The 27,833-nt window shown below is 40.1% G+C and overlaps 1 protein-coding gene across 1 annotated transcript in view; it reads left to right on the forward strand.

Annotated features, from left to right (window-relative positions):
* HEPHL1 (hephaestin like 1) overlaps positions 1 to 27,833 on the forward strand; it is an 88,271-nt gene that overhangs the window by 35,829 nt on the left and 24,609 nt on the right. The window contains exons 10-15 of the mRNA XM_036075008.2: positions 4,648 to 4,798; positions 7,692 to 7,904; positions 12,970 to 13,183; positions 18,235 to 18,374; positions 20,580 to 20,720; positions 24,399 to 24,505. Of these exons, the coding sequence (XP_035930901.1) occupies positions 4,648 to 4,798; positions 7,692 to 7,904; positions 12,970 to 13,183; positions 18,235 to 18,374; positions 20,580 to 20,720; positions 24,399 to 24,505 (966 nt within the window). The remainder of the gene's footprint in view (positions 1 to 4,647; positions 4,799 to 7,691; positions 7,905 to 12,969; positions 13,184 to 18,234; positions 18,375 to 20,579; positions 20,721 to 24,398; positions 24,506 to 27,833) is intronic.

Genomic DNA, 27,833 nt, shown 5'->3' on the forward strand with positions numbered 1-27,833 from the left:
ATCCCGGGACTCCAGGATCATGACCTGAGCAGAAGGCAGTCGCTTAACCAACTGAGCCACCCAGGCGCCCCGACAAATGTGTTTTTTTAAAAAAAAAACAAAACCTGGTTTTTCTCAATACACCTTTAAAGGTTTTTAAATTGTTTCATATCTGGTCAAGTTGAGATTTTTAAGAACCTCATTTTTAATTTGTAATAAAAAGTTTACAACTTGATTTTTTCAAAAAAATCAACAAACAGCAAGCACCCGTTAATAAAGGTCTTAAATAATAATAAAAAAAGAAAAGAAAAAAAAAGAATAAAAAAAAAAAAGAAAGAAAGAAACTGAGGCCCAGAGACATTGAGTGATATCCCAAGTAGTAAATACTGAAACTCAGCAGTAACAGAGGGCTTTGAGCTTCCAACTTTGTTTTTCCAATGCACTACCCTGCTTCCTGTAGCTAAATACCTGACCCCAGGAAACTGAGTGCCAGAAAACTTCTGTAAGGTAGTTCTGATTTTGCCCCAATTCATCCAAGTAGCTTGGATGCTTGCTAGAAGCACGTCATAGTATGTGAAGATTGTTGCCTGAGCCAAACACCGCTCATGGTCAGTCCATTTACACGAAGTTCATGAAAAATTAATAGTAACCTGAAATACCCCACACCTGGGACTTGGCTGAGAGAGAAATCCACTTGGCCAGACAGAAAGTTTCTTCAATGCGAAAAGTACTTATGAAACACATACTAACGCAGGCCATCTGTAGGTCAAAGCTTAGGTCTCTTCTCTTCAGGTAGATCGGGAACATGAAAGAGGTATTTGCATCTCTTTCCAGGAAATTCTCCCAGGGGTGAATGGATGTCACAGAATCTAACTAGGTGCTAATAGGCCCTTTGCTAACACCCATGCCTTCTACAATGGCCACTTAATCAGACTCCCTACTTCTACCCTCTGTCTATCCAGCCATCTATGCCTATCTTATTTTGAATAATTACTGAATAGTTTCAGACTTACGCAAAAGTTGCACAAAAAACCACACAAAGAATTCCCATACATCCTTCACCCAGGTTCCCTAAATATAAACATTTTGCCTCATTTGCTTTATTAGCTTTCTCTTCATTTTTCTGTTTTCTTTTTCCTGACCTGTTTGAGGTAGGTTATAGACTTGATGTCTCTTCAGCATGTTTCTGAAAAGTGAGGTCACTCTCTGACATAAATGCAGCATAATTATCCAGGTCAGGAAATTAGTCTTGATACTGTACTATTATCAAATCTGAGCACCCTTGAAAATTTTGCTGTCTTTCCGATGTCCTTCATAGCAAAAGGAAAATATGTTTTGCCTGGTCCAAGCTCTGATCTAGATCATGCATCATCCCCTCTTCATGCCCCTGTTTCTCCTGTGATCTGTTTCTACACAGGGAAGCAAGTGTGACTTTTCTAAAATGTGAATAAGATCAAATCACATCCATGTTAAACACCCTCTAGTGGCTTCCTATCACACTTGGAATAAAAATCTACATTTCTTAGCCCAGCCTTATGTGCCCAGCCTCTGACTCCTTCTTTGATATGTCTCCCACACTCCCTCATGCCTACCTCTGCTCCATCCATATAAGCCTTGCTGTTCCTTGAACAGACCAACATTATCCTTGGCTTAGGGTCTCTTTACTAGGTTCCCTCTGCCTGGAATGCCTTCCCCTGACCTTGCATGGCTGGCTCTTCCTGTCACCTCTTTAGAAAAGCCTTCCCTGATCACCAAGCTAAAGTCATACTCTATCACATCACCTGATTTTCATAGGACATTTTCTTTGTTTATTTTTTATGTTTCTGGTATGTTTCTTCTAACAAGAATATAGGTAGCACAGAGCAGGAAAGTTGTCTGTCTTATCTTCATTTCCCAGAACAATGCCTGGTACACTGCTGACACTCCACCGATATTTATGGTTGAATAAATGAAATACAGGATAAGCACTCCATCTTCAAAATCATATTAAGAAGTTTAGGTAGCAGAAAATGCCACATTACACACACTCAAATATTAAATGTGTGGTCTACAAGTAGACACTAAAAATTTCAGGACAACCTTATTTGCAAAACTCACTTCCCGTATCCACATTTCAACACTCAGAGTTGTGTGATCGATCATGATTCAGACCTCCTGGTTTCCCTGCTGCTATGGGAGCCTAAATCATACTGATGTAAATGCTCTTCACAAAAGAATTTTTTGCTGCGGACACTAGCCATCACTCAGATGCATTCCATGCACAGATGGCAGGATGGATTAATCCAAGTTCTCCAGAGAAAAAGAACCATAAGGATGTATATAGAAATAGAAACGGACTCATTATAAGGACTTGGCTCACATGATTATGGAGGCTGGTAAGGTCCAGGATCTACAGAGAGAGTCGGCAAGCAAGAGACCCAGGAGACACAAAAGTCCAGCAGGCTCAGGACCCAGGAAGACCATATGTTTGAGGTTAAGTGTGAAGGCAGAAAAAAGTCAATGTTCCACTTCAAAGGTGGGAGGAATTCTCTTTTACCTGTGGGAGGGTCAGACTTTTGTTCTATTGAGTCCTTCAACTGATTGGATGTGGCCTACCCACATTGGAGAGAGCAATCTGCTTTACTCCATCTACCAAATTCAAATGTTAATCTCATCCAAAAACATCTTCATAGAAACATCCAGAAAAATGTTTGACCTAATATTTGAGTACTGCAGCTTAGTCAAGTTGACACATAAAATTAACCATCACACAGGGTCCTATCACCTTTCACCTATCACTTTCTAACCTTTTCCTGGGTTAATTTCCCACCCTCATAGACCCAGTTACCTTCCAAATAACTCACAGGTGATGAGGTTCTTCAACTCAATACCTTTCAGCGGTTCCTTCTTGTTTTATGGACAGTTGAAATCATAGCTAATAATCACAATTAACATTGAGTACTTGGGATTTGCCAGATGCTGTGTTGAGTGCTTTACCTATATTATCTAATTTAACCTTCACCAAAAAACAGGAAGTGGTGGCTACTCTTATCCTCCTTTTGCAAATGAGGGAATTAGGGCTTAGAGAGGGTAAATCACTTGCCCCAGTTTCCACAGTGGATAAGTAGAATGACATTAGAATCCCATAATCTTTTAAAGTATACTTGACCTCTTATTTCTCCCCAATTTTTTATATTTTACTTTGAAAAATTTCAAGCCTGCATTGTTCCTTTTCATAGCTCATGATCTTAAACTACTGCCTTCTAAAACACCATGTGATAAAAGCAATAACTGTATATAAGGTATGGTATGAGAATAAAGCAAAGGGTACCCACATCTTTGATGATACATTAGGAAAGCATCACAGAGGTGGGACAGCTAAACTGGCCCTTGAAGTTGGATTAGGGTGGCAGATGTTCAAGTTGAAGGGATGCATGCATGAAAGACAAAGGCCCTCAGAATACAGCAAATTCAGATTGCTGCAAGGAGTTTGACCTCACTTTGGTCAAAGTGCCAGGAGGGAAGGGCCAAGATATGAGCCTGAGCAGGTAGGCAAGGACCAGATCACTCCAAGTTTGGACTGTATTGTCCAGTTTCAGAAGGAGAGAGATGTGATCTGTGGCATTGCTGGGGATCCCTCCGGAGCAGGCAGCAGGGTAAAGGGTGGGTTGGAGGGGAACACATTAGAGATAAGAAGATGGTTGAAGGACAGAAAATATAGTCACCTCTCTGGTTCAGCTTTAAAGAAAAGCATATTTCAGCAATGCGGGATGCTGTGTGGTCAGACATGCTCAAACACATGGATTAGGAATATACACAGTGGGAAGTAATCCATGGTCCCCTCAATTTCAATTTATGTTAACATAATTTAGCAAAGTCTCATGGGTTATATGAATTCATTATTTCACTCAAAAACATGTAGAGTGCCTGCTTTTCCAGGCATTATTTTTTAACTGGGACACAGAGAGGAATCCAAAATGTCCCTACCCTCACAAAGCTACAATGCAGTGGGACATCAATCAAAAACCTAAATGCATAAATAAAATATCATTTCCCATGGAGATAAGTGCTATGAAGAAGAGTATAGTGGGAGGGAGGGAGTGAGTGAGTCTGCAGGTAGGATGGAAGCTGGGTGACTGTTTTAGACAGGGTGGTCTGGGAAGAGCCCTTGAGGAGGTGACATTTGTGCAGAGAACTGAATGGAGTAAGGGAGTGAGCCAAGCAAGACCTGGGAGAAACTTCTAGGCAATGGGAACAGCACATGAAAAGTCCCTGAGGTAGGAGCGAAGCTGGGTGATCATAGAAGAGCAGAAAACCAGGGAGCTGGAGTAAGCAAGGGATGAGGACAAGGAGACAGTCAGAGAGAGAGGCCAGGGCTTGGAGCATAAGAGAGTGACAACCAGCCTGAAAACAGGAGTCCCACAGTGTAGGAAAGCTTGTGAGTAAGGACTTATTTCCTCTGAGCAAGTCCCATGGGGAGAAAGAAGGATGTAATGAGGAAGATGGAATTTTACGGTATAAAATGAATTTATCAGAATCACGGTCAGAATCCTGATTTACAAAATGACCCAGTAAATCCATGGCTGATGTTGGTCCTCATTTACTTTGTGTTAACTTTGAAAGTGAAGTAGAGATAAGAATTCCCTCCAAGCTGTACTTTTTATACATTCCTTTCTTTCTTCTCTGTAGAAAGGAATAGACAAGGAATTTTACCTACTCTTCACAGTCTTTGATGAGAACTTGAGCAGGTATCTTGACGAAAACATTCAGAGGTTTATGTGGCACCCCTTCAGTATTGACAAAGAAGACAAGGATTTTGTGAAGTCCAACCGAATGCATGGTATGAAAAATGACTTTCCCTTCTGTAAGGGAAAGGTGTAATTGCTTTTGAAATGAAAATGTTTCAAATGTTTTAACTATCTTAATTTTGGTTTCTTGGATATTGTTCTTGGTCACACGTAGATTATTTCATGACTTCATCTCAGAATGTATGGTGAAACCTCCCTATCTCCCAGCGATACTGTGAAACTTAATTAATACTTCCAGAATACTTCATCAGCTTGAGATGAAGCAACACAGAATATGAACTAGCAAAGATCACAGTACATTATAAAAGTACAAAATTACTGACAAAATGCCCTCCCTTGGGTTTGTAATCATATCATTAAGCCTGATAATCCAAGTGATCATTAGAGATAAACATTAAACAGCAAAGCATCTCTTATCAAATACATGAAGGACTGTCTAAAGTGCTAATTTGTAAAATGCTACCCATTCCTGTCCCAGATCTTATTTAGAAGGAATTACTTAATTCCCCTTCTCTGTGTCTCTTCTATCAGTTGTAACAGTGGCAAACCACCTTGTAATTGGTGTGACTAACACAAGATTCTCATTTGTCTTGGGCACACTACCTAAGGTGAGAGAATAATGAGTGAGAGCCCAAACTCAAACAACTACTAGAGTGTGCAGTCAACAAAGGGGCCCAAAGCAAGCACTCTAAGAGAACAGGTGCCAGATTTCTCATTTTAGGACCAAGGATAACAACTATGTATTGCCTTTGAAACATTATGGGAAAATAACAAAATAGTCCCTAATCTCCCTTCCCCCAAGGAAGTTCCAAGTGACCCATAGCAGGCAGCTCACAGACTCCTATGGTCCTGGGTGCTCCATGCCAACAGTCTCCTCTTCGACCAATGAAAAGCACAGAGTAACTCATTTTCAATACCATCTTCTACAAAATTTTTGTTATAACTGAATAATGAAATTTGTTTCCAACCTTCCTAGCAGCCAAAAAAAGGGGGGGGGTGGAATAAAGTAGAATGAGGAAACAGCAATTCCTTCATGGAAAAGCTAAGTTGCAAAAGAAATTTATTGTAAGAGAGGCCTGTAAAGAGAAAGCATTAAACCCCTAATGGACCATGTCACATCCAGCCCCACCCTGGTTTGACAATGTGAAATACAATTTCATATATTGGATGTGTAAAATATGCCACCTTTAAAACAAAATGCAAGGAAAGCAATGTATTTTAATTTAAATTTTACATTAATTATAAATTAAATTCTATCTCCAGGCTTGCTTGCATGGAGTAGAGGGAAGAATGATGGCAACAGTACCAAAGAGAAAGTGCCTCACATGGTAGACAGTGCTTTGCATTACACCTATTATATAGTCTATATTCAAAGGTGTTTGTTGATCTCTTTCCCTCAAGGGCATCCCCAGTGGCTTGCGAGCTGTCCTTGGGGGTCTTTTATGACAAAAAAGAAGCGTACCTACAGTAGTTCTTGGGTTAGTCAACAAATATTGACTGAGTTAGGGGACAAGACTACACAAGAAGGCAGAACAGTGTAACTTCTTTACCAGAACTTATCATGGGCTTTGGGTACCTTTATCTGACAAATTACAAAAATCTCTTTAACATTCAGTGGACAAGATTTACATAATTTATTTGCAAAAGCATTATCAAAGATTTTTTTCAGAAAATGCAATGTTCTTCTCAGAAGCCTCCAGGCTTCTTAGACTTTCTACTAATAATCCCAGACATTTGAATAAAATTACCAAGTACCACTGGTTCTGCAGACACAGAAATAAAAAAATGATTTTATCTGATAATGGGATTATAAAGAAGATCATTCATATGTATGATAGTTGTTCTTTCCTACTATGGGCATTATAAGGAGTGGCGCGGGTATAGAATCTTTATCTAAGGGACATCAAACATGAGACATAATTATGTGTGGTCCCCCCCCCCGTCAAACAGTGCTATTCAGTTAATATATTCATCCCTCACAGAGTGGGAATGTGGTTTCTAAATTCTTTTCAAGGCACTGCTCCAGGTAGTCACTATCAGTGGATTGAGGTTGATATAAAAGATTTTCATTTCAGGAGATACAGAAAGTCTCCATTATTTAAATCATCATTATTCAAAGTCCTTTCAGTTATTTTATTGGGGTAGGGAAATAAAAGTTATCAAAAGGCAAAATTATTTACTCAAAGTCTAACCTCTTAAAACTTAGCACCCCTCTCCCCTGCAAGAAAAATCCCTCTCCACTGACCAGACATGCAAATACAATGTCAATCAATTGCAAATCTTTCAAATGGTGCAAGATCCATGAAATCAGTAAAGGGATGTCTGGCAACTTTTGGAATCAAATGCAAATCCATTGGCAGATGAAGATCTAACAAAATGAAATGAATTAACAAACTGAGAAAGAGACACTTAAAAGAGATAACAAGATAAGAACCTCAAAAGAAAATGATTTTTAAATCAAGAGTTCTAGAGCAGGCTTTGAGGAAATTGATGAAGTTCATAGATATTTTTACAGGGATGATGTTCTTCATAATCTGCAAAACTAAAATGTGAATTGCAGGATATAATATTACACTATCAAACAATTTTGTCAGAAAAAAATTATGCCAGAAAACAACCTGATTTATTCCTTATTGATTCTTAGGACTTGTGCCCTTGTGTATATATTGTTAAATATAACATTTTCACAATTTTAGTATATTTTCATTCTTGTTGTTCAGTTTAGTCTCCAGTTTGGATTGATTCACTGTGTGCCTTTTCTCCAGTACTATTTACTCTCTGGTAGTAAGGATCTTCTGTAAACAGTTTGAACTTGAACACTTGAACAGCCCGCCCCCCCACACTGATAATCCTCAACTAAAATGGTGTGTTTTCAGTATCTACAAGATCATAGTGGGCTCTGACTATCTTTTTCCTTTTGTTTAGCTATTAATGGCTTTATGTATGGCAACCAGCCAGGCCTAAGCATGTGCAAAAAGGATAGAGTTTCCTGGCATATGATTGGAATGGGCACTGACACGGATATGCATGGAGTTTATTTTCAAGGGAACACCATCCACCTACGAGGGACTCACCGAGACACCCTAGCCCTGTTTCCCCATACCTCCACAACGGTGTTCATGCAGCCGGACCATGCAGGTAAACTTGGCAGGACCATCTTGGGTGACAAAATTCCTATCTTCAGGCATACATTCTAGAAGAAATTGGTTGGATTTGGGCACTTCAAGGCAAACAGCCTTGGTTACAATCAGACAATCCTAACTACTTTATTCCAAACACAAAGTATAAAGAATAGAGGAGAAGTGGGGCACCTGGGTGTCTCAGTCGTTGGGCATCCGCCTTCGGCTCAGGTCATGATCCCAGGGTCCTGGGATCGAGCCCTGCATCAGGCTCCCTGCTCCGTGGGAAGCCTGCTTCTCCCTCTCCCACTACCCCTGCTTGTTTTCCCTCTGTCACTGTCTCTCTCTGTCAAATAAAAATACAAAATCTTTACAAAAGAGAAGTACCTAGAATGACTCAAAGCAGAAATCAACATCCTCTAAACAACCTTGCCACACAAATCCCAGGAGAGCGCTCTTGATCCATTCCCAGGAATGATTTGGCCCCAGGAAAGAGGATATTTCTTGTTCTCTTTAAGCACCAGCATTTTAGTTGCTGCTCTGAAGCATGTACCAGGCATGGACAGCCCCATAGATGCTTTCGGGTTATGGACATGACCTGGTTTCCATTCTCTAGAGACTGATAGTAGCCTTTTGATAAGTTGTTTGGAGACCTCCCCATTTTCATTCTGTTGGGTACCCTTGGTTTCCCTAGAGGGGAAGTTGCATTGGGTCTGAAGTCCATGGAGGGCCCATTGAAGTGCCAGTACTCATCCCTTCTCTTAGAGATTCCCACACTAATTACATAATCAGGACATTTTTCCAAAAGATAAAGGGCAACACATGCTACCTGTCACATGAAAAATAAAGATAGCAGATGCTATGGGCATTCAAAATATTTCTCCAACCGAACTTTTTCATTAGTCTTTAAAAAAACCAATATGGGGACCTGGGTGACTCTGTTAAGCATCTGACTCTTGATTTCGGCTCAGGTCATGATCTCAGGGTCGTGAGATTGGGCCCTTTTCAGGCTCCCCACTCAGCAGAGAGTCTGCTTGAGATTTTCTCTCCCTCTCCCTCCCTTCCCCCACTTTCTCTCTCTCTCTCAAATAGAATAATAAATAATAATTTATAATATAATAATAATAAATAATAATAAATAAGTCTTAAAAAAAAAAGAAACCAATATGCTACCCAAGATGAGTACTTGCTGACTGTGTGTCCTTTATGAATTGATGTCTACTTCTTTACTTCACATGAGAAGCACAGTTTCAATGCCCCTTAGTGTCATTGGTTAAAAACATATGGCTTGTGCTTCAAAATATTTGTCCAAGAACTGCCTGAAACTAGGAGCTCCACAATCCCTGCCTTATAGACTTTGAGTATTTAACCTTTCTACGTTAGTATAATTGATCAGTTATGAATCATCCAAGCCAAGGGATGCCTTGGGCACAATGATTTTTAAAAATATGCTCTTCAAGACCAAAGATGGGAGAGCAGGGTAATAGCCAGTTTTAATCCATAGAAACCAGCATTCAGAACTACAGCTGGCTGGAATAATTTTAGGGACTTGATTGATTATTCCAGGGCCTTGTGTATTACACATGAGCCCTATAAGGTTCTAAAGAGCTTGTGACAATGTTTTCCAGTTTACGTCTGGTGGTGAGTATAAATCTGTGACTGCCTAATAGCTTGGTCATTTCACCAATTCCTGTTGCATATCTATAGGCCAAAAATAGTGCCCAAAATGTGAGTAGACCCTAGGCTTCAACTCAAATATTTTTTTCTTTGTTCTTGTTTTTTAGCCACTTTATTCAGATATGACTGATAAACAAAACCTATAGCTCTTTAATATATACAAATCAATGAGTGATGTTGAACATCTTTTCAGGTGTCTGTTGGCCATCTATATGTTTTCTTTGGAGAAATGTCTGTTCATATCTTCTGCCCATTCTTTAATTGGATTATTTGTTTTTGGGGTATTGAGTTGTATCTTTTCTTTGTATATTTTAGATACTAACCCTTTATTGGATATGTCATTTGCAAATATCTTCTCCCATTCAGTAGGTTGCCTTTTAGTTTTATTGTTTCCTTCACTGTGCAGAAACTTCTTATTTTGATGTAGTCCCAGTAGTTTATTTTTGTTTATTTCCCTTGCCTCAGGAGACATATCTAGAAAAATGTTGCTATGGCTGATGTCAGAGAGATTACTTACTGCTTGTGCTCTCTTCAAGGATTTTTATGGGTTCAGGTCTCACATTTAGGCCTTTAATGCATTTTGAGTTTATTTTTGTGTATGGTGTAAGAAAGTGGTCAAGTTGCATTCTTTTGCATGTTGCTGTCCAGTTTTCATAACACTATTTGTTGAAGAGACTGTCTTTTTCCCATTGCATATTCATTCCTCCTTTGTTGAGGATTGACTGACCATACAATTGTGGGTTTATTTCTGGGTTTTTGCATTCTATTCCTTTGATCTATGTGTCTATTTTTATGCCAGCGCCATACTGTTTAAATTACTACTGCTTTGTAATATAACTTGAAATCGGGAATTGAGATACCGCCAATTTTTTTCTTTTTCAAGATTGCTTTGGCTATTTGAGGTCTTTTGTGGTTTCATATAAATTTTAGATTTGTTTGTACCAGTTCTGTGAAAAATGCTGTTGGTATTTTGATAGAGATTGCTTTAAATCTATAGATTGCTTTGGATGGTATAGACATTTTAACGATATTTGTTCTTCCAACCCATGAGCATGGAATGTCTTTCCATTTCTTTGTGTCATTTTGAATTTCTTTTATCAGTGTTTTATAGTTTTCAGAGTAGAGGTCTTTCACCTCTTTGGTTAAGTTTATTCCTAGATAGTTTATTGTTTTTGGTACATTTGTAAATGGGTTTTTTTTCTTAATTTCCCTTTTGGCTGCTTCATTATTAGTGTATAGGAATGCAACAAATTTCTGTATATTGATTTTGTACCTTGCAACGTTACTGAATTTATTTATCAGTTCAAATAGTTTTTTGGTGGAGTCTTAGGGTTTGCAAATCAAAATTACAATGAGATATGACCTCACACCTGTCAGAATGGCTAAAATAAAAAAACATAAGCAACAATAAATATTGGCAAAAATATGGAGAAAAAGGAACCTTCATGCACTATTGGTGGGAATGCAAACTCTTACAGCCATTGTGGAAAACAGTGTGGTGCGTCCTCAGAAAATTAAAAATAGAATTACCCTAAGATCCAGGAATTACACTATTGGGAATTTACCCCCAAAATACAAAAACACTAATTCAAAGGGGTACATGCACCCCTGTGTTTATAGCAGCATTATTTATAATAGCCAAGATATGGAAGCAGCCCAAATGTGGATAAGGAAGATGTGGTAATATATATAATGGAATATTACTCAGCCATAAAAAAAATGAAATCTTGCCATTTGCAACAACATGGACAGAGCTATAGAGAGTGTAATGCGAAGTGAAATAAGTTAGTCAGAGAAAGACAAATACCATATGATTTCACTCATATGTAGATTTTAAGAAACAAAACAAATGAGCAAAGGAAAAAAGAAAAAAAAGAGAGAGAGAGAGAGACAAACCAAGAAACAGACCCTTAACTATAGAGAACAAACTGATGGTTACCAGAGGGGATGAAAAAAATAAAATGATAGAAAAAAATGAACAGCTATTTATGCATTTAAAAAAGAACAAATTGATGAGTTGGGAGGTAAGTATATGTCTGTGAAGTTATCACCACAATCAAGGCCTTAAACTCCTCTTCATTCTTTTTTTTTTTTTTTTAAAGATTTTATTTATTTTTTTGACAGAGAGAGACATAGTGAGAGACGGAACACAAGCAGGGGGAGTGGGAGAGGGAGAAGCAGGCTTCCCGCAGAGCAGGGAACCCGATGTGGGACTCGATCCCAGGACCCTGGGATCATGACCTGAGCCGAAGGCAGACGCTTAATGACTGAGCCACCCAGGCGCCCAAACTCCTCTTCATTCTTAGAGAAGATAATTCCTTGGCTAGCGAGGAACATGATGAACACGTGAATAACGGGCTGTGTGGCAAATAACACACACAGTGGGAGCTCTTTCCATGTCTGCCTTCAGAGTGTCTTCTGTGTGGTTTCATAAAGACCCTTCCTCGTGAGGGTCCTGCTCAGTGTGGAGGGAGCCGGACAACCCACTGAACCAGTGGGTTTTTCTCATTCTCAAGGGGTAATTTGCAATACTTCGATATGTATAGCATGATAAAAGCTATCACTGGGCATTGTAGATGGTTAATGAGACCAATCCCTGATCACTCACCTCTAAGAACAGCCTCTATGAAAGGAAGGGAAGATTTATTGATCCAGTAATTCCACTGACAGTTAATATCTTTCAATAATTTTGTTTTATATGATTTTACGGTGAGTTCAATTAAGATATATCTACCTGATGCCAATCTAGAAAATTGCATCAGTTTATAAAATTACATAATTCTCAGACATGATTGTTGGCATTATGTAGGGAAATCTAGTTGATTTTCTTTTTCTTTTCACCTGGCATAATGTTGACCTATCACTGGTAATGAGAACCTCCTTTGCTCAAAGGATTAATGAATAATAATAATAATTTAATAATACCTTATGTGTATATTTCACTTTATATAGTTTATGAAATCCTCTAGGGCAAAATACATGATTTCAGAAATGTGCCCTAATTTCAATTTAGAATATTAATCTTACAGGTAATTAGTTCATTTTAAACTGGGCTGGGCTAAGATAATCATACCTATCAGTGATTTTCCAGGAGCAACTCTCTTCTAACAGGTGTGTAAAATAGGGAAGACCCAGAGAAATTATTTCTTGGTAGCAACTTTGCAAGTTTTCATTTTCGATTCCAAAGGAATTTCAGATGGTATTATTTTCCCCTCCTAAGTAAATATATTCACAGTAATTTATTCCCCTTGGAGTCTGGCTGGAAAATATGATATAAAATTGGTATTTAAAAAATCCACCTTACCAATTATTTCTTTGGGAACAAAATGCTGTAGATTGCTAGCAGATCCAAGCCAAAACCAAAACAGTCGAGTTCGGCACACAATGCCAAGTCGTTTCTCTTCCAGGTATTTTCAGGCTGTTTTGTTCCACCATGCACCACTTCGCGAGAGGCATGAGTCAGATATATGAGGTCAGCAGCTGTGGCAACAAGGACCCTTCTGAGCAGCCGTATGGGATGATAAGAACCTTTTACATCGCCGCTGAAGAGGTAGAATGGGATTATGCCCCTAACAAAAACTGGGAGTTCGAAAAGCAGCACTTGGACGCAGGAGGGGAAAGGTACCGCGGGCGAAGCCGCCAAGTCTCTTGGGTGGGATTGCACATGCTCTGTAGATGTTTTTCAAGTGGGGAAACCTAACATTGCCCTGGTTTTGTCTGCACAATTCTGGCGGACAGAGACTGTTACTATGAGCACAAAAGATGAGGCAAGCTCCCCATCTGCACCCTAGGAGGGGAGTCTGAAGTCATTTGGGGGCACGCCGGGCAGGCTCAGTGCATCCCCTGCTCGTGGTGGCCGGTTCCAAGTGTGGCTGTCCCAAGAATGCGTGTGCCTTTGAGCGAGCGCCTAGCGTGAAAGGGTTAGGGAAAGAGGCAGAGCCCAGTGACAGGGGGACTGTGAAGACAAAAGGGTATAGAAGGAGGCAGAGACGGGGTGTGCAGCGAGGTGAGCAGATGGGTAGGTTGAGGACCGCGGGGAAAGAGCATTCATCGGATGGGGAACGGCCTAGGAGCCGGTAGGAGGCATTGCTTTGGTAGAGATCCCCGAATTGAGATGGGCAGACTGGTCTCTCTAGTAGGCCCTGTACCCCGAAAGTTCCCAAGATGGACCCTCCCGTGAGAGTACTGTCAGCCAATGCTAAGCACCAAAGGGTCAGCAGGGCTGGAGCCTGGGAACGCTGGTCCCCCACGCACACTTCCCCTCCCGCCCCTGTGCACTGGGGTAAAGTGAAACAAGGTATAGAGGCATCTGCCTGGAGCTGACCTGTAGACCTCCTCCCCCAAGTTCATACCCTCCACTCAACAACACCTGCTGCTTGGGTAGTCCCTGTCCCCATATACCAACCAGGAGACTCAGTGCAGAGAGTTAAGGCTAACCACTAGTCATGGACACTGGAATTGAACATAGACCTTTTCAAGGACAAATCTGTGTTCTCATCACCAAGCCATGTTAATTTGCATATCTTTGTTCTTCTTTGTTCTGTATTATCAGCTCCCTACGACCCCCCCCCCTCCTCCAATTCTCTCTGGCCACACCACACACAAATCCTCTATACCCAACTCTTCCTGATCTTAACATGTCTTTTTTGTTGTTGTTCTTACTTGTTGGCCTGTTTTGAGGGTTTAAACTCCTGGAAAAGAGAGTAGAACAGCATCACCTTATGGATAAATGAAGAAACAAAATGACTCGTCCCCTTTAAAAAGATTTGCCTCAGGGACAGGATGATTTAAAATTTGTTCCATGACTCACCAACCCATTTATTAAACCAGACATTCCTCTCCTGCAAAACCAGTGCTGCCGATACCAGCTCAAGACTGATGCTGGGGCAGTAGAAAATGAAAAGAAGACTGACCCAGCCTTTTCTAAAATGATGATTTTTACTTAAAGACAGCTAGAACTAAAGAAATAATCGCATAACAATTTTGTTGTATGTATATTCCTAGCCCCTGAGAGTATAAGAAACATAGCCGTCATGATTTTCTTGAAACTCGGTGTAATTTCGGTTTTCCGACCACCAGCTCTCTGGGCCAGCAGGAGGCTCCAGCCTCAGTCTTCTGGGATTGTCTCCCAGGGGACATAGAGAGAGAGAGAGAGAGAGAGAGAGAAAGAGAGAGAGGGTGCTGGCTGTGTTTGCACTCTGCCCTCCGCTCGGGATATTGCCCGTAAATAAACGAAAACAAAGTAAAACAAGAGCCTGTTCACATATTCGAAGTATAACGGATCTGTAGAAAGAAACTCAGTACAGATGGAGATGACCGGGCCCCCTAGAGGCATGTCTGTGGCCCCTCTGCAGCTGGGAGCCCAGGGACAAACGCCCCATCTGCACCGCCACTGTTATGCCTCTGCCTTTTGAGCCAAAGCCTTGGCAGGGAGCACACCTAGTTTTCAAACCACCTGTCAGTGTGGGTTATCCCTGAGACATTTATCATCCCGGTTCACACAGACCCTCTGCCTCACCTTGGGACCCAGATATCTTTCCCTGAAGGCTTTCTCAGAACACACTGAGAAAGCCTCGGGACCCCAGAAAAGCAACCAGTGGGACTCATCAGCGCAATGCCAGGGTTTGTGCAGTGGGAGAGAATTCAAACACCGAGATGAAGTTGCTCTAGGGAAATAAAGCTGTATTCCTAGTACTCCTGAGCTTGTGGACTGATAGGCATTTAATTTCACCAGTGTGGGATTTGAGATAATAACTGCCATGTATTGAGCACCCACCCTGCACCAGGCATTTTGCTAGGGTTTTTACAAACCCTATCTCATAGTGACCCTCACAATGTCCTTGACCCATTTGGTCAGCCTTGGCCCAGAAATTCACCTGACATCCCAGCAAGATGGCGGATGAGCAAGCGCTTACATGGTGTTCAGTATGTGTCTGGAGCAGCCCTTTACAGATCTTAACCCACAGAGTCCTCACACCCATCCTGGGAGGCAGATGAATTGTCATCACCCCACTTTGCAGAATAGGAAAGCTGGCAAACAGTAAAGCGTGGCTCCAGAGGTGTCTGGGTCACTACCACGCATGTTACTAGGACTCTTGGAAAAGGAAAGTCGAAGAAAAATTCTCTTCCCTTGGCAAGCATTGTGGTTTAGGTCGAAGATATACATGCGTTTGTTAAGTACCTACTGTGTGCTAGGCATTGTACCAGGTGCTGACAAAACGGTGCTAACAAGGGCAGGCGAGGTCCTTTCCCACACAGAATTCATGGTTCATGGGGAAGACATTTGACCAAGCATATTGAGCAAGGTCATCACTATGAGAGGGGAAGTGCAGGGCACAGGGGGAGCTCACAGCAGGTGCACATGGCCCCATCTGGGGGAGAGCCGGGGAGAGAGTAGGTGGTCAGGGAAAGCTTCTTGAGGGGAAGTAGTCTTTGTCCTGGGACTTGAGGAATAGGCCAGTTGAAGAGGTGGCAAGGGTGTTTTTGGCCCAGGGGATAACACATGGAAGGCCTGGAGGTGGGGAGGGCACATGGAGTTCAAGAGAGAATATTTAGAATGACCAAAGCGTAGAGAGTGTGGGTGCCAGTATTGGGAAAGGAGACTTGGGAGGTTGGCAGAGGCAGATAGTGAAGGGGTGTGAGGAATTTGGGGAATTGGGAGCCATCAAGAGTTTTCCACCAGGACTCACTTGGTTGAATGTACAGGTTAGGATCATTCTGCCTGTAGCGTAGAGGGTAGAGGGAAGGGAGGAGCATGGGAGGCAGGTAGAATGACCAGGAACAACTCAGTTCATGTAGGTAAGTGATGTAGGTGGCTGAGGTTGGAGTGCAGGTAGTTTAATGGAGGGAAAGGGAAGGCTGTGAGACATACTATATTTTGTAGATAAAACCGATAAGATTTTTTTCCCCATCGTTCGTGATCATCTATCTTGATGATGGATTAAATATATAGTTGATCCTCATTATTTGCAGATTCCATGTTTGTGAATTTGCCTACTTGCTGAAATTTATCTGTAACACCAAAATCAATTTTTGTGGCGCTTCTGTGGTCATTTACAGTGATGCATAAAGCGGCTAAGAATTTGTGTCACCCAATACGCACATTCCCAGCTAGGTCAGACAAACGAGTCATCCCTCTGTCTTCTGTAAACAGACATCCTCTTTGTGGTCTATTTAGTGCTACTTTTGTGTGTGTGTGTGTGTTTTGTTGGTGACTTAGCTGTTTAAAAATAAAAATAATAAATAAATAAATAAATAAATAATAAAATATTTATTTGGCTGCCTAGTGTTCTCAAGTGCAAGAAGACCGTGATGTGCCTTACAGAGGAAGTGTGTATGTTAGATAAGCTTCATTCAGGCATGAGTTACAGTGCTATTGGCCAGAATTCAAAGTAAATGAATCAACAATACGTATTGAATAAGATGTCTTTAAGCAGAAACACACATAAAACAAGGATATTTATTAATCTGTCAATGAAAATACTGTGACCAGAGGTTTGAAGAAACTGGGTTTTTTTTGGAGGGTTGGGGAGGTGGATTTTCCTCTACCCTTCAAATTCTTCTGGCTGGTCTAAGAATTAAATTGACACGAGAGAATCAAATTTACTTACACAGGGATAATCCACATAAACATGAGAGATTCCAAAGACAGTCAGGCAAAATGAGCTATATATGTCATCCTGAACCTAAGGAGAAGGGTGAAGGAGTCTGGGACTTCAAAGAAAAGGAGAGCAATTCATAAGAATATGAAAAAGAGTAAATGTTAGGTAAACAAATGTTGGCTGGGCCACTCCGAAACAATGGGACAGAGAGAAGAATTTTAACAAACAGACATTGCTAAATTCCTCCCTGTCTCCCACCCCTAGTTCATATTATAATGTAGTTACCTATGGTAATAGCCTCTTCTTGGAATGGGTCCTCTACCTAAATACTTTTAGGCAGTTAGAGGGAAGGTCAAAATTTTTTCCTGGATCTTTTAGGTCTTGATTGTTTTCAGCTCAAAATAATCCACAGGCCAAAATGGCACATCTTGGGGCAATTCACTGTGAACACCTACAAAACCTAACCTTGTATTTCCCCTAGGAACAATGGTTCAATATTCATTATTTCAGTGTTTGAGGTGACTTTCTAGAACATGACTCCTGTGAATAACAAGAATCAACTATGCCTATATTTGTATATGAGTAAATGCACAATATACAACCCAGAGTCTTTCTTGAGATCTTTAAAGTGGAAAAGTAGAACAAGGTACAGAAAGATACACGTGAAATCTGAAGGAATTCAGGGTGGTAGAGAGTGAGTGTGCGCATGTGTGCATGCATGTGCATGTGTGTGAGGTTAGTTAGTCCCAAGAAGAAACGTGCTATCTCATGGGAGTTTCTAACTAAGGTTGGTCCCATTCAGCACCCAGCAGGGCTTTGCAATGATGGTCCTCAAGAAGGAAGTCCTGGGCCAGACTGCCTGCCCCCATCAGAACCCCCTGAGGTGCTTTCAAGTGCAGATTCCTGGCCCCACTTCCAGAGAGCCTGGTGCAAAAGTCCAGCTCCACAGGGGGATCCTGAGGGCAGCCAGGTTTGAGAAACACTGCTCCAGAGTACCCCTGAATCACTCAGAAGCACTCAAGGGTTTTCTACCTCCTGATGACTTTAATTTCTGATGCTTCTGCTTTACAGACACGGAGATATATTTATGAACCACACTGAGAACTGGATTGGCTCTCAGTACAGGAAGGTGGTTTACAGAGAATACACCGATGGTGAATTTGTGGAGATCAAGGCCCGACCGCCACGAGAAAAGCATCTGGAACTCCTGGGTATGGTACAGATCACAGCCGTGCACTGCCAGCCCCAAGGGTGGCCTGAGAAGGGACAGCAGGGACAGAGTAGCCTGACAGCATCCATCCAAGTATGACATCTTCCTGTCCTCCCATTGTCAGGGAGCATGCTCTTTCAAAGAATGGTCAACCAGATAACCAGCTAACACACAAACAGCAATCCATATCATCAGGGTTGTCTAACCAACATCTGTTGCCCTCAAGTTCCTTTCCCATCCCTCTGCTGAGCCTGGACATTTTAACTTGGAATGATCTGATGCCTCAGAAGAGCAGGCAGAGTATTTGCATAACTCCTTCAAGGTCCTGGATTCTCCATGCACAGAGCCATAAGAACACACCATAAAAATAATTCAAGCCAAAGAGAAACCCCTTCCATGAGAGAAGCGCTAAGGATGGAAGGGCTGGTTTGAGTTCAGGAGGCCCTGAACTTGGCCTTCTCAGGACCTGCTAGGCCTGTCTGATGTCCTGGGCTGCCTGACGTGGTGATCAGATAAGCTTTTTTGGCTTTCCTTCCCCACTTCCACCTGGGAGTCACCAAACTTGACCCCATCATGAAGATGAGATCTTGAGGCAGAGGGCTAATCTAGATGACTTTCTGAAATCCGTTCCCTTTTTTTTTTTTTCCTGCTCTCATTTTTAAATGCACAAGGTGACTTATATAAATAGTATGACTTTACACGGTGTTTCTTAATATTAAAAAAGGCACCAGGACAGCTAGCTTGATAAATTATTAAATGCCCCACCCATCTTCCCCTTACCCTCACTGTCTATTAACACTGGCATGCAAGCTTGGTTTGTGACACTAAAAGAGTCAGCCCCAGTGGGAACATTCCTTCTTTTGAGCTGTGTCTGTCGAATGAGCTCCAGGAAAAAAGCTCACTGGTCCTACCAACAAGAGTGGGTTGCCCCTCAAAAAGCAACTGAGGGTCTGCTCAGTAAAATGACACAAAGCCATGACTCCATCAGAGGCAAGCCCAGTGGTGCTTCTCCCAGGAGACCATGAGGCCCATCCACTCGTTTTCTGCAGCTTAGGGACAGGCCTGTGCCCCTGAAGTTCCAAAGGGCACAGGACAGGCAACCCTCTGTTCTTTACTGCTGCCGGTGACCTATCAGGCCCCAAATCAGAAGACATTCACTCCTACCAGCACAGCAAGCCATGTGGAATTAAAGTAGTAATGAATGACAAATAATCATTTTAATATATGTATACACATGCACCTATCTGGAACTATATCCAACTTTGCTATTTAAAAGACATGCATTCTTTTCTAGCTTTATCATTAAAAACAAAATAGCATTTTTTCTCAGACACTTCCTGATTCATACTAAATATTTTCTTCCAAAGATAAAAACAGTCCATCAAATTTCAGATTTATTTAGGACTTTAGTGGTCTTCTCAGAAAAGCAACTAAAACCATGGTTTGAATCCGTGAAGAGAGGATGGGTGCCTTCAGAGCCCCTACCATGAGCGTATCTCTCTATGAATGTAGTGGAATGTCGTGAACCCCCAAGGTATCCAAGTACTGAGAAATGGCATTGGACATGCATTAGTAAAATCCCTGTATTGATCATAAATTAGTACATAGATGTTTTAATTTTGTTCTTATCTTTCAAATCCCTTTTATACACAATATTTCATTGGATCTTCATTGTGGTTATTATTATTGATATATCCATTTACCAGATAATGAACAATTTCAGACTTGCCAAAGTTACTTACAGAAGTTACATACAGAACTGGAAGTCACCATATCATGTGGATATGGCTTTTCCTGGAGACTGTGTCTCAGCAGTAGTAAAAATTTAAGCATTTATTGAGTACTTACTGTGTTTCAATGCACTGAAATAAGCACTTTACATACATTATCTTATTTAATTCTTACTATATCCCTATGAGAAAGGTGATATTAAACCCATTTCATAGGGGAGGAAATTGAGTCAGGCAGGTTACTTGACTTACCCAAGGTCTCTCTAATAAGTGAAGGAAGCAGGATTTGAACCCAGGTTGGTCTGATTGCCAAACACTACATGAGTATTTAACATTACATATATTGCCTTCTAAAGGAAGTATGCTAATGGGGAAACTAACCTTTGTTTTATTTTGCTAAAAACTACCTACATATATATTACATCAGTGTTGAAAAGAGCAAAGATAATGCACACAGGCTTGTGTTTTGCCTTTAGGCCCAATGGTTCATGCTGAGGTGGGTGACTCCATACTGATCATATTTAAGAACAAAGCCAAGCGGCCCTACTCCATCTCAGCCCATGGTATTGAAGACATGGAGAGTGGGAAGCAACTCCAAGCATCTGTCACAAAGCCAGGTAAGTTACACAGGAGATCTGCTCCATGCTGATAAGGACCCCAGACTCAACTCTCTTCTGATCTTTTCTGATCTTTGAGGGCTCTTGGAAAGTTCATCTTAATGTCAATATGTTCCAGCCATCACCTAGTCACTCCTAATATGAGATCATCATTCATCCAATGACCAAGTGGTTATGGTGTTTCTAGGGCTCCATTAGGGACCTAAAAGTGCAGTAAGACATAATAATAGCTAATACATATTGAATGTTCATCTTTTGCCATGTGCTATGGTTTATATTTAAAAAAAAAATTCATTTTCCTTACAATAGCCCAACAAGGTAGACACTAACATATGTCGTTGACTCTGATACCATTGATTAGAATATCCATCTTTATTTTTATCTGTTACTAAAAAAGGAAAGAACACATGGCCAATTAAACCTTAGCATGCCACTGATTGAAAGATACATCTTGATTTCAGTTATGTTAAAATGTGAAAAATGCACATCCTATAATTGAGGAAATATGGTATCATTATGTCCATTTAATAGATGACTAAAGAACAGAGGGGTAAAGAACTTGACCAGGTCATACATTAGTAACAGTGGAACCTCAATTTGCTGGAGTTAGAATGTATGCTCTTAGCCATACATTTCTCTCGAGTTGCTTAAAATGAATTTGGAGGAAAAAAAAGACAAACAAGATGAATCATTTCAGTAGTAATGTGGATTAATCATAATGGAATTCTAACTGGCAAAGAGTTTCAAGAATATATCTGGGAGTGTTTATAAAAGTTTCAGAGAAGGAAAATCCATAAAGATTGATTGATTGATTCAGAGCAAATAAAGAAAGGAGTAATTAGGGAAAGCTTTCTAAAAGAGGTGGAACTCCAGTTGGGTTTTAAAATATGCATTGAAGGGAAAGAAGATCTCATAATTTAAAGAGCTTCCTATAACATTTACACAGTTGAAATGTGGTTGTAGTAAATGTCAAGATCCTCTGTGACCTTCAGTTATGAAATAAAGAGCAATCATAGGTATAATTACAGGGGAATTATATTCCATTTTACTTCTTATGTGTGTATATATATATATATATATGTATAATACTAAATACTATAGTAATTGTAATAAAGGTCATATAAACTTTTAAAAATTTAAAGATGCATAGAAGGAAGAAAAGAAAATAATCTAATGCATCACTGGAAAAAGTTAGCAAGGTATTCCTACAAGGATGGGGTTGAGGAAAAGAAATTGTCACTGACCATGATACCAACCTCTCTTGCCACTCCACACCCCACCCCACCCCTAATTCAGAAACCTGTGTTTTGCTGCTTCAAGAAATCTCTCATGAACATTCTAAATGTCTATCTATAGGGAGATACTTAAACACATTTTGGAATATTCCTACAATGAACTATTACACAGCCATTAAATGATGTTTAAGAAGATTTTAATGACATGGGGAAAACTTGTGGTATCATGTTAAGAAAAATACAAGTATGGAACAAAGGTTAAAAAGGAAATAGGCCAAAATGTTAAAAATGGTTGTATCTTCAGGGTAGTATTTTAAGTAATAGTTAGGGTGATGTTCCTTTCTACTTCTTCACATTGTTTGTACTTTCTACATTTTCTGTCTTGGATGTCTCGCTTTTATTAAGAGGGAAATGGTTTTAATTGGGTCAAAAAAGCAATTAAAGTTATTCAGTTTTGGTGGTGAAAAGTAACTCAGGAGGGAGGAAGAAAGGTGCCAATCAGGCATGGGGAAGGGTTCTGACAGGGCTATGGGCCAGCTGGGGTGAGCCCTCACAGGCTGCTGTGCCCTGATGGTGAGGACTGGCAAGGGACATAGCTCTTCTGTGCTGACTGGCCTTCTAAGGGTCCTTGATGGGGTTATGGGGGTAGAGGGAAGAGTGATTAAAATGTGGCAAAGAGCCTTTTTCTCACTGCAACTTGGAGGGGGAGAATCCCCACAAGGGTCTCTGTCTGACAAGGTTGAAAGTCTTGGGAGAGCCCAGAGATTGGGGGTAGGAGCAAGAAAATAATTTTGTGCACAAAATCCAGACAAGTTGGAGAAGAATGGTTAATTCGGGCATGCATGAGATAAGCAAAGAAGTCCCTCTCAAATGTCTTCTTCTCCTTTTCCTTCTTCTTCTTTTTCATGCCACCAACTCAACATGCATGCACTGAGCATCTTCCTTTGTTTAGAGCTGTGCTCCCCACTGGGGTGAATAATGGACCATTCCAACTTTAATAATACCACCCCTTAGCCACTTGCATTGAAGAAGCTAAATATCAGCAGTTTATCTTGCAATTAACAAGGCAGAGGAGCTATAATGAAAGGTAATGGAAACTAGACCTAAGGTTATATTGCTAACCTACTGGTGTATGAGCAAATATGGAGCAGTTACATGCAAGCATTATTTTTGTTTTGTCTTGTGGCTTGCATTCAGCTATAGGCTGTATGTCCTGATAAGGTAGGGATGGAACCTAGACACAGGATGGGACCTAGGATGGGACCACAAGTTTTCCCCATGTCATTAAAATCTTCTTAAACATCATTTAATGGCTGTGTAATAGTTCATTGTAGGGATATTCCAAAATGTGTTTAAGTATCTCCCTATAGATAGACATTTAGAATGTTCATGAGAGATTTCTTGAAGCAGCAAAACACAGGTTTCTGAATTAGGGGTGGGGTGGGGTGTGGAGTGGCAAGAGAGGTTGGTATCATGGGCAGTGACAATTTCTTTTCCTCAACCCCATCCTTGTAGGAATACCTTGCTAGACAGTTCAAAAGGAGAGAGCAATTTAAATGTGGCTTTTATTTGAGACTTTTACAATGTGATTATCTTGCCAATTTATGTGAGTTTATTTGTGACTCCTCCGCAAGGCTCTGGGTCAGCCTCAGGGGATGCATAGATGTGGTGCCTGGCATTCATTTGTTATTAGTATACATACAGATGAACATTTATTGACTGCCTTCAGTGTGAGGCACTAACCTAGGTATTTTATTTTATTTAATCTTCACAGCAATCTGAAAAGTGGGATGACTAACCCACTTTACAAGTAAGGAGACTAAAGGTCAGTGAAGTTAAGTAGTTTGTCAAAAGTTAGATAAATAGGAAATGATAGGGTTGAGATTTGAAACTAAGTCTCTCTGATTCTCTCTGGTTCTAACTATATGTCACTGGTCTGCACATTAGAATCACCTGAGAAACTTAAAAAAAAATACTGATGCCCTAGTCCTAGACTCTAGATACTTTAACTTCATTGGTTTGAGATGAGACCTCAGCAATAAGAGTTTACAAAGCTCCTTGGCGATTCAATCAGAAATCAAGGCTGAGTCCCACAGTAACTCAAGTGTGCTCAAGCCTAACTCTTGGGAGGGAGATATGAAATTTGAGGAGAAAAAACAGTGAGGAATACAATACGTCTTCGTGTCTTGAGTAAACATCAGTTGATAATAGAAAGGTCAAATTAGAAAGAAAACCATAGTCTGGAATGAAAAATATGCCATTTTGCAAATTCAGAAAATCAAGAGGTAAGTTTAATTGGAACACTTCTAATGGATGAGTAATTCTCCCCAGCAATAAACATTAACCGAAATATATCAAGACCTGTTTGTTATTTCTTCAGGTAAAACATCTGAACCAAAGGTAACACTAGTAAATTCTTTCTATTTCTTCTCATTTGTTTCAGGAGAAATAAACACCTACAGGTGGAATGTCCCTAAAAGGTCTGGTCCAGGACCAAATGATCCAAATTGTATTCCGTGGGTTTACTATTCAACAGTAAACTTTGTGAAGGTAAGACTGAGAGAACAACCAAAATGCTTAATGTAATATGGCTTTAAATCGATTATTCAAGTTATCACAACTCTGGTGAGTATATGCGAAGGGTGGAATGGTGAGCAAGGATTTCAAACTATGGCCGTGCATATTTGTTAACATTGTCTCTGCTTGAGTTGAGTGGTATTAAGAAAACAAACTTCAACTGAGTAAATTTTAAAGATTTCATTGGCTTTATTCAACAATTCATGACTTGGGCAGCTTCCCATCTAGCAGATAGAAAGGGTCTCTTAAGAACTGTACAAAATGAAAGACTTGTATAGGCAGAAGGCGGCAAAACAAGGAAGTTACTAGCAAAGAGTGGATTGTGTGTGGCAAGGTCACTTTCCTTTAAGAGACAGCAGGGGTCTGTCAGTCCGATTACCTTACTAGTGCTAGTGATTGACTAGATTAAGATTCTGTTCCTGGGAGAGATTGAAACTGTAATTAACCTAGGAAGTAAGTCTTGGTTTGGTGATGTGGGCTTAGCACAAGTGACTCCATTTTGGACATGTTGTCTTTTTTTTTTTTTTTTAACAATTCCCCGCTTTTGATCAAATTCTCATCTTGACTGAGAGATGTGATCAAAATTTAAGGCATTAACACCTCTCCCAGCTACTGCTCTGAAGCTCTCACGACTTTTGTTGATCCCCTGTGTGGTATTCATAGGTCATGATGCTTATTGTTGAATCTCTGTGGTATTCATAGGTCACAACTTCAGGTTCACATTTCTTAAGTTAGTCATTCTCTTCATTCTTTTTCCAATGTTCCATTCTTAGCAAGATCATTTGCTCATTTAGCAGCTATCAACATGCACTGCAAGCTTTTGAAGGAATACAGTGAACCAGGGAGACTACTGTGATGATCATAAGCAGAATAATCCCCACTTTCTGATGTGCACTTTGGAGCCATGATCCCCAAGGCAAAACAATCAAAATCAAATAAGTCAAAGAAAGACCAGGTTGAAGGAGTCACTTTCTAAAGCCAAGTGGCTTATTCAGTGGTTTTGTGTATTTGAGTTTCAACTTCCCCAGAAATGTTATCGGAGTGCAAGTGGTGTTGGCCCCAGCACCAACACCCCCTTGTTCAGCTAAAAGATAATAAAAGGCTATCTTATGATCCAGAACAACTCTGGCCTTGCAAAGATGGGTACTGCTAGTGAGATCTTTTTGTGATTGGGGCAGATCTGATTCAGATAATCATAAGAATGCAGGGGTGCAAATGTGCTGTGATTTGCATAAGCATTTGTGTTTACCTGAACAAAGTATGGTTATAATTGGAGAAAGGTAAAAACAAGACATGGATATTCTGATGTTAAAAGTTGGACTTTGTGAGACTATGGACTCTGGGAAACGATCTGAGGGTTTTAGAGGGGAGGGGGCCAAGGGGGTTGGTTAGCCCAGTGATGGGTATTAAGGAGGGCACGTACTGCATGGAGCACTAGGTGTTATACAAAAACAATGAATCGTGGATCACTACATCAAAAACTAATGATGTATTGTATGGTGATTAACATAACATAAAAAAAAAGTTGGACTTTGTAAGTGACTCCTAAGTTGTGATGTGGGGGGTCAATTAAGAATAGAAGAAACATTGATGAGAGGGAGGACCACAGGGTCTTTAGCATCACAGACAGGAGTTTTTGATGTCAAATCCAGCAGTCTGAAAGGTTACCCCCCCTTAGCAAGGGCCTGGAAGACATGGATGATGGTGTTATCTTTCCAGACACTGCCAGAGTAAAGGAAAGAAAGAGAAGAAGGCAGGGTTTGATGTTTAGTTAAAGTATGAAGCTTTGATGTGGTATCTTAGGTGGAAGCAGTCTAGCTCAATGTAGGCTATTTCTTTTCCTAGTCAATTTGATTTGGAAATCTCCAAAGTTTGTACAGGACCAGATGACAGGTAGAGCCTTCTTCAGCTCTGAGATGTACTCAAAATTTAGTTTTACAAAAGTGTCAGTGGTCAGAGCACTTGATAAGGCCCTTCCCATGAGTCTCATTCTTATAAAAATATCAGAGTAAAATAATAACTCTCTGTGAATAATAAAAAACTTTAACATTGCCCATGGTTAAAGATCTAATGAGAGTTCATTATCATGGAATTCACAAGGAAATTTGGTTATTTCTGTAACATACAACATTTTAAAATAATAACGAATTATGACTGATAATGTGATATTAGGATATATCAAATTTCTAGGAATTTTATACAATTTCTAGAACATTTATGATATGCATCTATACAAATATAATATAAAGAAGGCTTAATATTACTTCTTATTTCATGTTTCCTGTGTAATTTAACATATCAAATACACTTAATTAGTTTAACATCTCTCTTTTAATAAGGAGAGAGAACAAATCTTTTCCTTTTTTTAAAGATTTATTTATTTATTTGAAAGAGAGAGTGTGCGGGGGGAGGGGCAGAGGGAGAATCCCAAGCAGACTCCTTACTGAGTGTGGAGCCCGATGCAGGGCTGTCTCATGACGTTGAGATCACAACCCAAGCCGAAACCAAGAGTTGGTCACTCAACTAACTGAACCACCCAGGTGCCCCGAGAACAAATCTTTTGAAATGTTCCAGGGACCCTCTTAAAATATCCCAAAGTTGGTTCAAGGCCAAAAAGACTTCATTTAGAAATTGATTTTGGGGAACTTTCTCAAAAATATCAAAAGGTTTAAAAACACTTGGCCAAATAGGATCATAGGTCGCTGTGAAATAATAAGTAGTTATCCATTTAACCATAGTGACAAGACTTCACAAGGCAAATACAGAATGCTAAATAGTTCTAAAAAATCTTAGCTCTTTTAGTAGAGAAGACTCAGTTCTCTTAAGTAATCAAAGACTTGATAAAGACAACATGAAATACAGAAAATTATTTTGGTAAGACAGACTCTGTTTTCTAGGCAGATTACTTAAAAGGTAAAACACACACACACACAACTGTTACTATCTTTTATCAAGAGCAAACCAATAATCCAAGAAAACTTGTCTTTTTAACAGAGAGTAAACCAAATATTAACTTCATACCAGTGTACTTTTTAAAAAAGTATAATTAACATACTATTAGTTATAGGGGTACAACATATTGACTCCACAATTCTATATATCACTCAGTGCTCACCACAATAAGTGTTAGTCACTATCTGTCACCCTACAACATTATTACAATATTATTGACAATATTTCCTATGCTGTATTTTTCATCTCCTAGATTTATTTATTGTATAACTGGAAATTTGTACCTCATAATCTCCTTTATCTATTGCACCCATCCCCCCACCCGCTGCCTCTCTGGCAACTACCAGTT

The sequence above is a fragment of the Halichoerus grypus genome, chromosome 11 (assembly GCF_964656455.1).
Source record: "Halichoerus grypus chromosome 11, mHalGry1.hap1.1, whole genome shotgun sequence".
NCBI lineage: Eukaryota > Metazoa > Chordata > Mammalia > Carnivora > Phocidae > Halichoerus > Halichoerus grypus.